Source organism: Halictus rubicundus, chromosome 1 (genome assembly GCF_050948215.1).
Source record: "Halictus rubicundus isolate RS-2024b chromosome 1, iyHalRubi1_principal, whole genome shotgun sequence".
Lineage (NCBI taxonomy): Eukaryota > Metazoa > Arthropoda > Insecta > Hymenoptera > Halictidae > Halictus > Halictus rubicundus.
This window is the reverse complement of record NC_135149.1, coordinates 8,960,263-8,977,058: the sequence shown is the minus strand read 5'-3', so window position 1 is coordinate 8,977,058 and position 16,796 is coordinate 8,960,263. Positions and strand designations below refer to the sequence as shown.

The 16,796-nt window shown below is 42.2% G+C and overlaps 1 protein-coding gene across 2 annotated transcripts; it reads right to left on the bottom strand.

The window, feature by feature from the left end:
• Nucleotides 1-2,011: 2,011 nt before the first annotated feature.
• Dpn (bHLH protein deadpan) lies at nucleotides 2,012-15,497 on the bottom strand. 2 transcript variants are annotated; one of them, XM_076792807.1, is made up of 3 exons: nucleotides 15,275-15,497; nucleotides 9,255-9,350; nucleotides 2,012-3,499 (listed from the first exon to the last, which is right to left on the bottom strand). In XM_076792807.1, the coding sequence occupies exons 1-3, from the start codon at nucleotides 15,287-15,289 to the stop codon at nucleotides 2,321-2,323; spliced, it is 1,290 nt and encodes a 429-aa protein (XP_076648922.1). In that variant the 5' UTR covers nucleotides 15,290-15,497; the 3' UTR covers nucleotides 2,012-2,320. The 2 variants fall into 2 exon arrangements, with proteins under 2 accessions (XP_076648922.1, XP_076648838.1); XM_076792723.1 differs by lacking the exon at nucleotides 15,275-15,497 and adding an exon at nucleotides 10,523-10,895.
• Between the last annotated feature and the right edge of the window lie 1,299 nt (nucleotides 15,498-16,796).

The following is a 16,796-nucleotide window of genomic DNA, read 5'->3' as shown; positions in this document are numbered from 1 at the left end:
CTCTCGAACAACGCTAAGGGCACACCGGGGCGAATTTCACCGGTGTCTGTCGATAAATCAGTTTAAGCATTCAGCCGATGAGAAAGGGGGTGGTTTTGTGGTGTAACAGGTGGTTGAAATTCTCATTCGCCGCGCCTTTTTACTCCTTTATCGGGCAAAAAGGGAAAGAATAAGTTCCAGTTTATGAATCGGAGCGCGTTTAACGCTTCTTAAAAGGATAAAGCCGCCCCCGGACGGCTTTTTCCACCCGGGGAAATTGCTGAGTCCTTTACGAGGCCACGGGACATATCGATAGACACCACCGCACACACCGCCATCGCTTTTTCTTTCACGGTGTTTTTTGTCCGGCCGGAATTTTTTGCCGAGATCATCCTGTGAGATCAAATGAAAATTAATCTAACAGTCGCCGGACACGTTTCACTTCGACTTCTTTATTCTTGAACATTATCACAAACAGGACTTACTTTATCTTAGACGGGAAGGGGCGCGATCGGAAAGCCGATCGCCGTTTGATTGACAAAACACCACGCAAACTCTTATGGCTACCGGTACAAATTATAAATAAGGTTCTCGTTTATTTACAAAGTTATTCACATACCGCTCAACACGGTCGTTAAAGCTTGCAAGTCTTCGGATATTAGGATTACAGAGTTCGTAATTAACATCTAATCCTGCGTCCATTGATTCTTAACACGTTATCTACCGGATTTAATAGTTTTAGAAAAAGTCTGTGGCTCGCAGATAAAGATGTCTCCACACATCACTTAGCGGCGTTTATCTAATAGATTTTTAATCTTTTTGGTTAACAGCTTTGTATCTTTTAAAAGATGAATGAACGGCAAGAGTAACTTTTGTCGTGAACCAACAAGCCACCCTTACGAACGTTGTTTTTGTGATTAGTTTTTAAGATTTTTAGGTTCATTTTTTCATATACTCATTGAAGATAAGTCTTCCGGTAAGTAATGTGTTGATAACGATTTGGCACAATAATTTTAAGGACTACATGATTCACTGATTCGGATTTGTTAATAAACAAGTCACTAAACCTAATAATTTCTAATAGGAGTATTATTTAATCTTTCAGGACGAATGACGCCATATTAGTAACATCAGGTTTATATATCTAGCTTCTAAACTTAGAAATTAAACATTTTAACCCTTATGTATAATTTTTTCTTAAAATTTTCTCAATATTCTCGTTAACAAATTATGAAATTGCTATAGGATTTTACTTTCTTGTGTGACAATTAAACTGCCGATATCTGCAAAACAAAGGAGTTTTACATAGAAATTGATTTCTCCTCTTAACACCTTTAATAGGTTCTAAATAATTCCAGTAATATTAAATTCTTCTGATGCTTCTCCTGTTTAATGTTTCACCTACTCATTTTTACCAAAAAATGCATAAAATCCGCAGTCTAATGATTGTAAATTGATTTACATTTGACGCATAAAAATATACAAGTATTGCATAAAGTACACTATTATTGAACGTTGTAGAAAATGTTTACGTGAAGAGCTGATTATTTAACTCTCGTTATATTCGTCAGAGTCAAAGTTTACTTTTCTGTTTCCAGATACTATAAAATCATTTATTTCGTTATGGTTGTGTTACAACATGTTTTTCTTTATACTGAGAAATTTCCACAATAAACTGAACTGGGGAATAAACCACAATTTATTAATTTAAAGTGTGCAGTATAACTCTGAGGAACGTATGAAGATTTAGTAACAAAATATCAGTAAAACTTGTACGTTTTTCTAGTAGCTAAGACTTTGAATGACATAATCTAATCCTCCATTGAAAATATCCTTAACATTTAGAAAAATCTACGTCTACAAAGGGTTAAAAGAAAATGTTTAAACTTCTTATGACAGCAGTCATTGAAAAGCCAATCAACAATCCGGTAGATAACTTGTGAACCGTACAGCTTAATTAACTAAACGCGTACACATATAAAATGCCTAACTATAATAATAAATATATCAAGTCTTGAGTTCGACGCAGACAGCGAGTCACATACTCTACATACCTAACTGCAAATTAAAATTAATTATTTACCTAACGCACTGGCGATTAAAAGAAAAATAATCTCGCATAGTTTAACCACTCAACATACTAAAATGCCCACATAAAAAAACTCGCTCGTCTGCTCTGGACATACGCTTAACCTAACGCAGGCACTATGTTACTCCATACGCCATCATCTTAGGATACTTTCTCACAGTCAAACGTATCTATCATAATTGTTTGTACTAATTAATCTAGATTATTTCCCGGTACATTCGAGCGAACGAAACCGTGAAGACAATCTCGGAATCACCATGGTCTCCACATATCGGCGTTCGCGCCCGAAGGACCAGCCACCGCAGCAAATTTGAGAGGATTAGGATTAGAATTTCTATTAGTCGAGCAAGTCGCTTTCCCCGACAAATCCTCCACGGGGTCTAGTTGATCTTCCCCGGATTTTGGCGCGCCATTAGAAGAATCCATGGGAACCGTGGAGCTGATCGATTCTTGGTACCTAGGTCTTTTATCGGAGATTACTAGAAGTCCGTCGGAATGGTGCCTCTTCAAGGCTTCCCTCCTGGGTTCCAGCGAACTGGACCGATTGTAGGTCTTATCAGTAATCACTGACAGCGGTTGTCTTACATTTTTTACGATCCCACTGCCATTCAATATGTCCGACGAGTCCGCTGCATCCTTTCTTAGATAGCTACCATCCAGCTTGGGCTCCATGAAGACGGGGGACTTGCTGTCACTTGTGGAGCTGATTTGCGGCTTCTGCGTCTCCGGAGACGAGGAGAAGCTCTTCGAGGAGGCTGGACTCTGCTCAGGGATCTTGAATCGCGGCTGATGATTGGGAGAGTGCGTCTGGGGGTAGTGTTCAGTCATCGACTGATGATCCTCGCCGAAGCTGGACGTGGACGTGGATGGACTCAGCAGGGGACTCTGCGGCCTATGAACGGCGGTGAAAGCCGACGACTGGCCGATCGTGGAAGATTCTGGAGCCGGTGGAAAGAAGGGAAAGTTCGCCGAGATGGTGGCCGATTGCGGCACCAGAAGAGCTAACTCGCCGGTCGGCAGTCTGCTAGGTATCAACTGAACGCCGTTCGGTATCTGTATCCTGGCACTTCCGTTATTGTTCTCGTCGCCATTCTGGAAATCGCTCTGGAAACCGACCTTCACCTCCGGATAGAGGCGTTCCGGCATGTAGGGCACGTAGTGGCTGTAGAAGGGCGCCATTTGCTGGAGATTACTGACGCAATTGTTCAAATGTGATACCAGTCGTTGCTTGACAACCAGGTCGACGTTCTCGAGGTGGCTGACGTACCGCGATACTTCGGTAGCACATTCAGAAAATCCGGTGCGGAATTTCGTTAACACCGCCGGATCGGTAGCGACCGCCGTGCTCAATTGCTGACGCTGCACCGCCTGCAAATGCTTCACCGTCATCTCGAGGATATCGGCCTTCTCGAGCTTGGAATGCCTCGTCGGCTGTAACAGAGATGAACCCGTTGATTAACTTCCATTTTTTCCAAAAATTTTTCTACTTAATTTATATCACGCGAAAGAAACGAAATAAATTTTACTAGACATTTCTTAGAACGAAAACGCAATGTGTTCTAGGGTAAAAGTTGCAACTATCCTATGATCGATAACATCCGCCGCTGTTGGAGCAGCAGTCGCACTATGGAGAACTGCTTTATCCACTGACGGTGAACCAGAACCGTTCCAGAAGAGGGAAACATCGTTCCCAGCCTGTTCAGCGACCAGTAATCTACCCTCGGGGTTCAGAATCGATTAGCCCTGTAGGCAAGCTCGAATATTCGAGCCGGGTTCGAGTCGAATCGTGACTCGGTTCGCAATCGAATTCATTACCGATTTTTAATCGGTATGGAAGGTATGGAGTAGTAAATGAAGAACAGATGATAGAAACAAATATATTATAACTAAACAATATATACAAGAAGGTACCAGGGATTAAATGAACGACGGGAATGGTTGACAAGAATTAGATAGGATGATAATGTACGAGAAGAAAAATTACGATTGCGATGCCCACAAAAGTAAAGAAAGTCACCAAAGACAGACAGACGAGTAACGCAAGCCTAGTTATACTGTTGTGGGCAATGTGGAGTGGGAATTTTAAAATTGCAAGGACATGACAGCACCGAACCTTCGTTAGCGCGCGAGGGCGACAGAGGAAAAGAAACGGATTTGAAATATGTAATATCGGAAACGAGATGGCCCACGAGACAATTATGGCGCGACTTGTAAATACTCGACGCTACGCGGCTTACGTTTGGGTTCCTTCACCCAGGTTCCGAGCAAGAAATTCAAATACGAGATTATCGCCTGAAATAAGCACATTGTCGAAATTATATAACAGAAGATTTTGAACAGCATCTTTGTAATACATACTTCACAAACACTATTTCCACCGTTCAAATTCACGCGCCATATACACTGATTTCTCTATATATGTCGCTAAGGCCTGGATGACAAACGTCGCGGAATTATCCCCACTACTGCGGGCTATATCCCGTGAGGGGCCGTGAAGCTCGAGAGATCTCGAACGCCGAAAGTGTAAACATAACACGGCTGAGGTATGTCTCCTGGACGATACACGACGCTGGCAAGACCGGTGCTGTTGACATATATCGAGAATTCACTGTCAATTTGTAGCCTCCAAATCATATTAAGCGCCCGTAGCAAAAATTAAGTATGCAGAACATTGAACTCTTGCTGATACATCTAAATTCGTGAAGTGTCGGTGCATTGGGCGCGACACCGAAACAGTGTCGTCAGATGAGGGGAGGGAGCATGAATTGAGGGGAAAAAGTTACCCTCTCTCTGCCAGTACTAGAGTATGCACGACAGAGACAAAACGCGTCACGTGACCGGGTCGTGGCGGGAGCGTGGAGAATAGCACGGTAGAAGGGGAAATTGGAGTGAGGGGAACGAATCTGGATCCGGCGACTCTGCACCGACATGGTACGAGGGTTCTTAGAGCCCTCCCTGGGGCCTAGACAGAAAAGCCTATAATAATATGCAATGTCTGTGGGGATCTCGAGTCTGTGTCCAAGAAATCTGTGACGCCTAGGTAACGCCCACGTAATTGCCTCGATACGACCTGTTACCTTAATAACAGAGTGCTAACTTCGGTAGCTAGTGCGAGCAATTTCGTAATCCCCCCGAAGCTACCGCGATTACATTCTACCGGTAATCTGCCTCTGTTTTTATTAATCCCTCTATGCAAATGGTCGTTGACGAACGTGCAAGAAATTACTAAAAACCGGTGATAGCTAAAGGTGCAACATGTTCCTGTCTGCTAAAGGGCGGTGTTACAAGATCGGCAAACGGGAGTCCCATCGTGGGAACCCGTTAGATCTTCGAGAGGTATCCTGGAAACATTTTTTCGGGCCAGAACGCCAGCTAGCCCTTTCAGTATTCTTCGGATTCCCACTAGCCTTTTAGGGATCAATAACTCAATACCGATGCAGTTCTATGAGCTCGAGATTCTATTGTGTCCTTTCTACGACACGGTCCTCTCGGCCCATGGATCAGGATGGTGCTCGCATTTTTATGGTAAACTAGCGGTCACCTTCGAAATAAGCGTGGGAGTCAAAGAAGGGATCGGTTACACAGCCTATTGAGGGAGCTTCTATCCCATTATTCGTCTCGAAACGTGCTCCCGAAAAAGATGGACTGGCTTAAAAATCGCTAACAGGTCCTCGCTGATGTTTGTTCGGCTAACAGCTATTGTCCAGAGTGAAAATTCATTTTAGTTATGACAACGATTCAATGAAACGTTCAAAGGAGTGATCTTAATTTTTAATATTGCGAAAGGAAGACTTGGAAAAATTGATTAATCATCTTCCATCCCTCCTTGTCAATTTGATACATTTTCCACTGCTTCTGAAAGGGCAGTATGTTCCGCAGATCATTCTATTTTTTTATTTTTTTTTTTTAGGAAGAACGTGTACAGTCTTAATTTCGTCTCATTTTGTATTAATCTTCTTTATTTTCCAGGAAGGAATTTATGTGTTTACAGAAAAGTAATTCATGAATTTATGAATCGTATTGATTACAAGGTACAGGAGCTACATTAGACATTCGTTTCTTTTCTCAATAATCCTAACTTGTAGAAAACAATACAACAGAATTCTCTAAATTTCTACTTAGTCACATTAATCATAAATTCATAAAATCCCCAGTCTAATGTATTCTTTGATACCATGAGAAAAATTAAATTGAAAATATACGGGACGAACGGGGGTTGAAAACGATAATGATAATTCGTAAAAGACGATTAGCCTTATGGGGAAGATCCTGAGAGCCTGAGAACACGAAGCAGGCTTGAGAAAGAGGAGAACCGATGCGGAAAATGAATTTCCCGTGACGCGAATACGACACTCAAGATTTGAAGGATCGACACCTGCTGAAGGATCAAAACGAAAAGGCGAAGGCGTCGGACATCCCCCGATTTTTTGCCGATCACCATGGTCCTCGCAATGGCTCGGATCCTTAAAGATGATACGGTCAACAAAGAGAGTCTGTAACCCGAGATGAGATTCTCCTTTTTCTCTCTCTCTCTCTCCCTCTCTCTCTCTCTCTCTCTCTCTCTCTCTTCGTAATAATTATTTCGAGGTTCCCACGAACGCGGGGGGCGTTTCGTATGGGCGAACGGGACGGACACTCGAGCGAGCAGGTAGCGGAAGTCATCTGGACGAGGAGAAGAGAACGGTGAGAGCAGCTAGCTCTCGTTATATTCCTGTCTGAGAAATCAATCTCGATGGATCATGTTACTGGAGACCGGAGTCCTCTATCCTACGGTGCTGCGGGAAAATCTCGCGGATGCTGCTGAAAATTTCTTTCAAAAAGTGTATTTTTAAGTCCCCTATCAGTTCAAACACTTACAAAAATGTAGAAAGGATGAAACGTCACAAGGTATCTGCTTAATCATTGTTTAGTTATCATTCATACATTTGATGTAGAAAATTTTTTCATTAACAATAAAAGCAAATTTGAAGAATTGCCACACACGAAGAAAACATTTATATAAAAATTCATATGTTACCTCGATTCAAAGGAGGATTCAATCATGCTTAAACGTCATGGAAATTCTTATAACAAGTTATGTTATTACGTGTTCCGAAGCTGGACTAAATTATTTATCATTAATTTTATAGGCACGTATACTTTTCTGTGATCATAAGAAATCATATGTGATCAACATGACAGAAAGATTAATTGCCAGAAGTGATTTTTGTCTCCAATTTCCCATAATTTTGCAATTTATGTCTCGCAACATTTTCAAACAAGATCGTACAGAACGAAACGAATTAATGTTCACGAACGTCGAACGATGCCAGCTAAAAATTTAAGACGTTAATTTTCTGCAGCAGCGAAATTGGTTCGGATTCTTTTATAATAGCTCGCGCGTAGGGAGCGATAACAGTGCGAATTGGTTAAAGTCACAAATGGTCAGATAAGGCATGCGCAGTAACCGCGACAGATTGTTTCGGTGCTCTCGGTATAAAGGTCAAGAGTCGATCTTTTAATTAAACTGATAGGATGAGCTCCGGGTGCGGATGTTGGCTAGAGCTGTTTGATCATGCCGTCTCCTTTTTTCGAGCGCGCCGCCGACGCGCCGTCCTCTCCCGTGTGTGACATGATTTGTTTTCGACTGTAGAATTGGGACTCCGGTAGCAGGAGGTGGACGGGGTTTTGTTTTAGTGTTTTAGATGCCTTGCCGTGGGAACGGATGGTGGAAGCCCTCTGCCAACACGTAACCTCCGCCGGAGTCCCGACAATGGCACTTCAGTCCCCGAACCGAGTGGCGAACCAGTGTGCCCGGAATACATTCCACTCGATCGCTTTTTCGAACCGATAGAATTTCGACGATACAAAATTGCCAATTATCGACAATACGCTGCCTATTGCCGGCTAACATTATATCGGGTGGCCAGAAACTAGACCCTAGCTCAATAAGATGGAAATAGCTAGGAAGTACGAGTAACGAAAACCAGAAGTGCCATTTTTATTCTCCCTATAAGAAACGCGAGCCATCATTTCTTTCTGGCTCTGAAATATTTCTAGGTTCTCCGGCTAACTAGACCGCGGATCTTACGCATTTATGAGAAAATGAATAGATCAAATGCACAACAGTGAAAATGTTCACGGAATTTACGACTGCTATTGCATCGTTTCAGACGAACTAACAATTATTAACAAAAGAAGTACATGTCGATACACCTCCGGTAACTTACAATTAATGCAGACAATTTTTATTTTGCACAAAAATCCACAGTCTACTGGTAGCTTTCTTTTTGTTATAAGATTAAATATCATTTCACTGGAGGCCGTTTCACATTGGCCATTCTAGCTGGTACTTTACGTTACAAAATCGTTTAATTTTCTATGAAAATTTCAATTTCATTCATCAAACTTTCAATCCAATTTTTTGAACGGTGAGAAGAACCTTGTCCTTCTAAAAAAAAAAATTAGAAGAACCCGGTGAATCCTCTTACATTAATTACGAAAAGCCAAATGTCACATAACATATCAAATGACCTTCTCAACATTATTTTATCCTTTCCTACTAGCCTCTTTCAAAAGGAACACATCTATCTCTCGATCCTCAAAGGATTTACATCCTCAAAAATCGCGACAAACCCCTAAAATTACGAGATCGGCTGGCGCCCGTCTCGCACGCGTCCGTATCGTCGGTCCTCGTGATCGATCGCGCGCCCGCGAAAATCTCGATCGCGAGATTACCGACGACAGTTGCGTGACGAAAATATTCGCCGGTAGGTCTGGATGGAAAGGCAGTCGCATATTTCCACGTTATCTCCGTGAACCGGGGGGATAACGTCACCAGATAAGTCTTTGAGATCGGTCACGTTCGCGGCGGCACGTTTCGGGCGCCGGCGACAACGCGGATTCCACGCGAGGTCTGTGATCATGCGGTCTCGTGCTATCGGCCCCGGGGAGCTTTGCTGATGTCGTTGTTCCTCGTCAGGAGAATTCCGTCGGTCGTTTCACCGTGTCACGCGATTAACAGATTAAAACAGCGGCGCGCGCGCGCTAGACCCCGCTCCATCTACGGCCGACAACTATCGATCGAACGATCGATCGCAGCGAAATCACTGTCATCGAGACACCGGCCACCCTGTATGCGGAGATAACAGGCTCGTCGATCCCCCTCCCTTCCCCCCGGGATAAATCCCCAGGATCGGCTACTCACGTCTTTTTTCATCGCCTCCAGGATTAGGCCCTTCAGCTCGTCCAGGCACTGATTGATCCGCGCTCGACGACGCTTCTCCATGATCGGCTTGTTGCTCTGCAATTAGCAAATTAGGAACTTCAACGATCGATACACGCCGCCATGGAATCCCTCTTGGGATCTATCGCCTCGTTATCGGATCGAGAATCACAATTGCTTGCACGCGATAGCACGTGGGACCGCTTTCGAAGCGATAAGCGTGCGAGCTGGAGAATGTAAGAAGGGGATTCGTGGATAATTGCGGACCTTGCTGTACTGTATTGCGTTCATGTTCTGTTAATGCGACTGTTGGGTGATGTTGCGGCAGCTGATATCGGTTGTTGACTCGGATATTTTAATTTGTTTACGGTTTGTCAGTGGTTCAGATCAGATTAGGATCTTTAGAGAACATGAAGTGAACCGAGATGAATTGCTAAGTTTTAGCGGTCCTTTCGAGACTTATATTTTCTGTGACAATATTCATAATATTTATTTGTTACTGGTGACAATTGCAGTAATTGTATGGTCTCTTGTATCAGAGAACTTTTTCTGTCTATAAGAAACAAGTATACTGATTGCGAGTAGATGAGGATCGTTTTTTGCATGTTTGAATATTTATACTTAAATATTTTCTTCGTTAATCGAGTACTTATATTCGCACAGATAACTTGATAACTTACTCAACAAATTATATGGCCAGTGCCGATTATATCGTAAAATTTATATTGAAAAAACCAAGAGGTAAAATCCTATTTTATTTTGGAATACATTCAACGAATGAAAAATGCGACAGAAATGAGGTGGTATCAACAATCTAGATTTATAAATGAAGTTTCGCGTTAATCTATCGAGTGTAGCAGTTATCTGTTAAATGCAACAAGGTTGGCAGAGTGTTTTTAGCATCGCAAATCTTAGCAATTCAATTTTGGTTTCATTCAATGTACCACTCTGATTTCGTTGAATTTTTGAGGCACTAGGTTGGCATTCAAACTGTTAAATCTCAACGACTTCGACCACACAAAAGAGTCTCAAAAATGTTATACTTTTCATTCATGTCTAAAGATCCATAATCATCATTCGTAGATCCTCTAAAGCTATCAATTTATTAATTTTCATTCAAGTCTAGCGCTGCCTTGATCCTTTCTAAGAACTCAGGACAACGAGTAGTCGCAAATAAACAATGACAAACATCAACGCAACAGAAAGCTGTTTCAAAAGGATTCGCAAGAGGGTGGAGAAACGAATTTTACCCTTCGCAGCTCAGCCTTGGTCATTCCCGACTGCGTGTGAGCGTCCGGCTCATCCTCGCTGCCCGACATCTTGTAATTATAGTAATCCACCATTGAAGCACCGGGTCGAACACTTTTAGCAATTTTCGCAACGATATTAACACAGAAAACTGTCTCTTAAGTCCCTTGTGATCGTCGACACGTGAACAAAACTGAATACACAAACAATCCCACGCGACATTGAGGAGCTACGGTTGTGTACTGGTACGATTCCGTCGAAGACTTTTGTAGCACTGGGGTTTGGGGATGATCACCGAAGGCCGGCGTCGTCCCGCTTGGGGTGTCGAGGGTAACTGTTTGACGTTTTCGATTTCGAAGACCGCATGCCGATGCACTCGCCGCGGTTCGGAGTGGGGTGTATCGAGAACCTGGAGTGGGGCTATGGAGTACCCATGGGGTGGGAGGTCCTCCTGAGACCTGTTGATGTGTGGGAATTCACGCCGTCCTCGGGACAAGGCGACATAGTCTCCTCGAAATTTGAGTCTCCTCTTTCGTACTCCTTTCGCAGTTTTACTACGCCTTCTTTCTTAGCGCGCCGAGAGCATAAAGCTGGTTTTGTGCCAGCTATTTAATAAAGAGGCTGAACAATTAGATCATCGTTTCGGGGAAGGACTTAATTCGAGTTTTTTTAAAAAATCGAAGAATTTCTAAAGGCTGGTTCTGTTCGAGAAAAGCCATAGTGAGGACAAACGATGAATTAATTCGGACAAGAGACAAATATTTCTATGGCGTTGTACCTGGACTGTAAAAACCACAAAATCCTTTCGAATTATCTAAAATACAAAATAAAGTAAATTTCATTCACCGGCGCCACTGGCGCAACAATTCAAATTTTGCCCCAAAGCTGGTCCAACGAATAGAAATTTCATTTCCTCCGCTGTCACCATAAACGCAAGAATAAAACTTTCGCCCCGCCTTCGGCGCTTCAATGATGCTCCAAGAAACAAAAATCTAATTTCATTCTCCGGACTGTGAAATAAAGATTACAAAATCCTTTCGAATCATATAAAATACAAAATAAATTCAATTTCATTCACCGGCGCCACTGGCGCAACAATTAAAATTTTGCCCCAAAGCTGGTCCAATAAATAGAAATTTCATTTCCTCCGCTGTCACCATAAACGCAAGAATAAAACTTTCGCCCCGCCTTCGGCGCTTCAATGATGCTCCAAGAAACAAAAATCTAATTTCATTCTCCGGACTGTGAAATTGAGATTACAAAATCCTTTCGGATCATATAAAATACAAAATAAATTCAATTTCATTCACCGGCGTGACTGGCGCAACAATTCAAATTTCTCTCCAAAAAGTAAAAATTGAATCTCATCCACAGAATCAAAAGTTCATCTTTCGCCTTCGCGATCAGCGGTCCAAAAAAATTCCCCATAAATCTCCCCAACGCAATCACGATCTGTCACCGCTGGCCCATGTGCGCCAACGAGCAAGTAAATCGTTAAACACTGGAAGAAAAAAGAGAGAAACGATCCTCGCGATCCTCGTGGCGTAAAAAGTTCGAGTACCGCAAAGACGATCTTGTCGGTCCGATTGCTACGATGAAATCCCAACAGAGCAGCATCGGCAAAGGCAAACGACGACAGAGAAGGGCCGTGTGCCGGACGTGTGTATACGTGCGTCATAAGTGTGGCTGGCGCGCGCAACGATGCATCGGATGCATACGAGTGCTAGAGAGGGAAGAAGAAGTGGGGGGAGGGGTGAGGCGAGAGGGGTGCACACTGTGTGGGAATTCTTCTGAAACGTTAAATACTGTTTACTCGGGCCGCGCCGCACTGTTCTCGACCCGTACGGTCTCATCAATGAACTCTTTCTTTCGCGCGGCGTGCACGCTGTTTTATAGAGGCGACGCCATGGGAAAACGCGATATCGAATTGCGCCTGGAATTGCAACTACCCCGGACTTTTTGCAACGTTGTTTTACGATCGCGCTCGGCCTTCGTCGAACTGTTTCTATTCCTCTGTCAGCGACCATCGGCGCCTTTCTAGTCTACCAAAATCGATAGAAGCGGTTTCTACATTTCTGAAAGAAGGGACACGGCAACGCTGAATCATGAATCTCGAAACATCTCTGTCCCTTTACTTTCGGTTTTGTTTTCTAGTTTACCAAAATCAATAACGTGTAAACGATGCAGCCTCTCCGAGGAATGTTTATTACATTCTGTTCTGTGTGCTCAATTTTGTTTCACCGAAGACGCTTGTCGTTCGCTTTTAATGCATTAATGCTCTTCTTGTTTTCCATTGAACACGTCTCGGAGAGGTAGAGATTGTTTATTCAGTCTGCCTGTCACACGAAGAATTATAAAATACAATTCTCGGTGTTAAGAATTGTACCTATATTAGCAAGGACGAACTGCTTTGCTTTAATTTTTACCGATCTTCTTAAGCAGATGGAAAACATGAAATTAGCACCGACCTTGATGAAATCAAAACATTTTTGTAAAAATTGTACGCGATTAACATTTTATTCTGCTTTTCTACTAGACAAAGAGTCTATTCAATTATACAATAGTGTCTCACCTACATAATTCGATCCAAACATTTTAAACAAGAATAATTAATACAAACCGACGCTTTACAATATGGCGTAGCTAAAGAGACTGGATGCAACTATCGGAAGTGATTAGTAACACGGAGCGATTGTTGAAATTGTAACGATTGTTGTCTAATGTTATTTGGGTTTGCGACGGGAGTGAGCAATTATTGACATCTGTCGATGATGTTATACATGTCGCGTGGCATTCTTAGGAGCAATAACACCTTGTCAAGAAACACGCCGAATAATATAAAAACTGAGAGACCGAAACGTCTTACGGCAATCGAAGAGCGTTTCACGAACGGGAAGCATGTAGATGCGAGACAGTAAATGGCGGAAATTTGTTTCGTTGACGAAATCACTCAGCCCATTTCAAGAAGTAATGGCGGCCGCAATAAACAGATAAACCTTTATGACCCGCGATTATTGCACCGGAAAACTTTTACTTTCCGGAGCCTGACCGTAGCCGTCACAAAGGCCGTTTTCTACGTTATGCTACGTAAACGGTCCCTTTGACCGGTTGATTTATTTCACCGTCTAGCCAGGCTATCCACCACGATTCCGGGACAAGTACGAAAACATCTTTGCGAATGAATGGAAACTCATTTTTTTTCCCCCTGGACAAGCCCGTCATTTGCCATTTCGATCCATCGTGGCGTCGTTTTCACTCAAAGATAATGCCAACTCGAACGTTTCTGAAAATATTAAGAAAAATTTAAGAAATAGAAAATATAAAGAAAGACGGAGAGGTATTTTTTCCTATTTTTTTTTTTTAAGATAGTTTTCTTATATAAATGTTAAGAAACGTTTTTCATGAATGACTTCAATTTTTACCATTGTCTAAAAGGAACTAGCTTCAGTTTTCAAACTGCTATATCATGCGCAAATATTTTAGGAAAAAATGATCAACGAGCTGTAAAAGTAGGGGCTTCAAGCTTTCGAATGAGCGCAGATTCATCGTCCTACGATTTTTTGTTACAAAATTATAACAGCTTGATTTGTTAAAGATCAGGAATTTAATATTGGAATGCTTTTCGGAGTGTCGCAGGCGAAGGGGTCGAATCAAATTTTCGTTTAATTAGTCGCCGGTGCCTCGTGTCGAGTATCTCAAGACTCTCAATCTCTCAGCCCGTTGTGATTACCGTGAACGATCGTGCGACGCGTCATTGCGTCACAATGTGTCTCGCGATAGTTCCGCGATAAATCGGTTCTCGCGACCAGCTGTGCCCCCGTGGTCCACGGGACTTCCGCGTCGACACACGAGGCCCCCGTATACATGCTACTTGCATTATGCTCGCGCATGCGTGCCAGATGCACGATCCACGCTGATCTAGAGTCGGGCCTCCGCGATTGAGAAATCAAGATCCCAGAGCCACGATCGGATCACCGGTCGCATAAAGACCTGAAATTCCCGTGGGGAACGAACGAGTTCGCCGCTCTTGTTTCACGTTCTTTCATGTCCCTCTTGGATCGCCCTTCAGATGATCGATCAAAGATTAAGGGCGCAGGGGAAAATACGGAGGTTTGCAAATTTCGACCCTCGACCGATCGCTATCGAAATGGATGTTTATGTTTGACTGACCGGACGTCGAGCACATTCCTTTGGATCCTTGAACGGTAAAAATTTGCGTTTTCCACCCCCTAAAGCCACGGGAGTGCATCTGGATTTGTACCAATCTGTAAATTAGATTAACTTTGCAATTCAGGCTTAAGAGACGGTTGCGTTGTAGCCCGGTATAATATTATATAATAATTTTGAATCATTTTAAGGGAGAATGTGTCAGAAAAAGGAATTTTCACATATATTTTTTCAAAAATCTCGATGGTTTTCAAATTTATCAAGTATATTACACAAACTCGTTGCTCAAACAGTGTACACTTATTCGCCTAAAACCAACCCCTTAACGTCGCAAGCAATGTCAGACAGACAGCTGGTTCTCGATGAATTCAGCACAGTTTAAAGTTAAAGTTTTGTATTCAAATTTTACGTTTATCTGATTTCTCAGTGGACTTCGCTTGGTTTTGTGATTTTCCGAGACGTTTGAAGTACGCCAGGAAGAATTTTTGTATTTCATCCGTCGAGTCCGTTGCATTCCGGAAAAAAAGATAGCCCTCCCCTCCCCCCACTAAAACTAGGTACTAAATGGTTTTATTTCGGGTACCTACCATCAGTAAATGCATAATGTGCTACGTTAAACTGCGGCTTTGTCCCTGGGACTGGTATATTATTGCGTAGCCATGGAGGACTCCCCGAGTTACAAGAGGGCCGAAGTAAGAGCCCCGGGGCCCCTTCTTGCTCTCCTGCATCTGCAAACTCTGGACTCGGAAGTTCCGTCGAGGGTAGAGGCTGGCTTTCACAATAAAACAGACCGTGGCCTTGAATTTTGTTTTTAACTTATCGCCCCTCTTCCGGCAATCGCGATTCACCGTTAATGCTCGTTATACCTGAGTATACTGTTCCCATTTCTCGACCAAAACATCCAAATCCAATGTTTTAGTTTATAGTGCAGTTATTTGGACGGCCTTTAAAACAGAATAATTTTCTTTTAAATTGGAACAAACGACCCTATTTCGTTCAGCAATTAAGAAAAAAAGATTTTGAGAAAATTTCAGTTGGTCTACGCTCGTCACAAGGAATTTTCTAATTGACAAATTGAACTTGCTCCTCGTTCTGGTTTTCATGAAATGAACCATGAATTGCAAAATTTTGCCTCTCTGGCAGGCACAGAACTACAGTCCGGGACAAAATTATAGCACACGCGTGCTATCTTTAATATCTCGAAGATCATTCAGAATTTTTGTATGTAACACAGAATATCATAATTGTCATGACGCACAGAGACGAAACCTCTTTGTAAATAAGGTTAACCTCGCCAGCTTTCTGAGCAAGCAGACGAAATATACAAATGGTGAGGGCGAAATGATAGCACACTAACAAAATTTATACATATATTTTCACAAAAAAGAAAGTTACATAATAATTAACAGCAAATTAATAATGGGTGTATCCGCCTTTATGTTCTACTACTTCGAGCATCCGATTTGGTAAGGATTTATATTGCTTTTTAATCGTATCTTGTGACAAATAACCCCATTTTACCTTGATAGCTTCTTTTAATTGTTGAATATTATCGTACTGTTTTCCATTCTTATATACAACTCGTGTGAGTTCTCCCCAAACATTTTCAACAATATTCAGGTGCGGGAAGCGTGCGGATCATGGCATAACTGATACATTTTCTCATTGAAAAAATTGTTTTACGACTTTAGCTCGTGGAATGGCAGCATTGTCATGTTGAAAAATAAATTTTCCTTTGGTAATTCGTTGTGCGTGTTCATTAATTTGTTGCGAGATTAGATTTTTATATTTCTGACTATTCATTTTTCCTTCAAGAAACTTGTATTTGTTCGTATTACTTCAAGAAAGTATCCAATTCCGACCGAGATCATCACACCACCCCCACCCATTTGTCTTCGTTTTTTCACAATTCTTTCTTTTCTTAAGCGTGGTAATGGAATGAAAATCCATCTGGGCCGTCCATATTGAACTTCTTTTCGTCCGTAAATAAAATACGTCCCCATTTCTTCTTCCAGTGAATACGTTCTTTTGCAAATGTTAATCGCTGCTCCTTATGACGTTTTGTTAACGGAGGTTTTTGCTTCATTTTCAATCTTTGAATAAACTTAC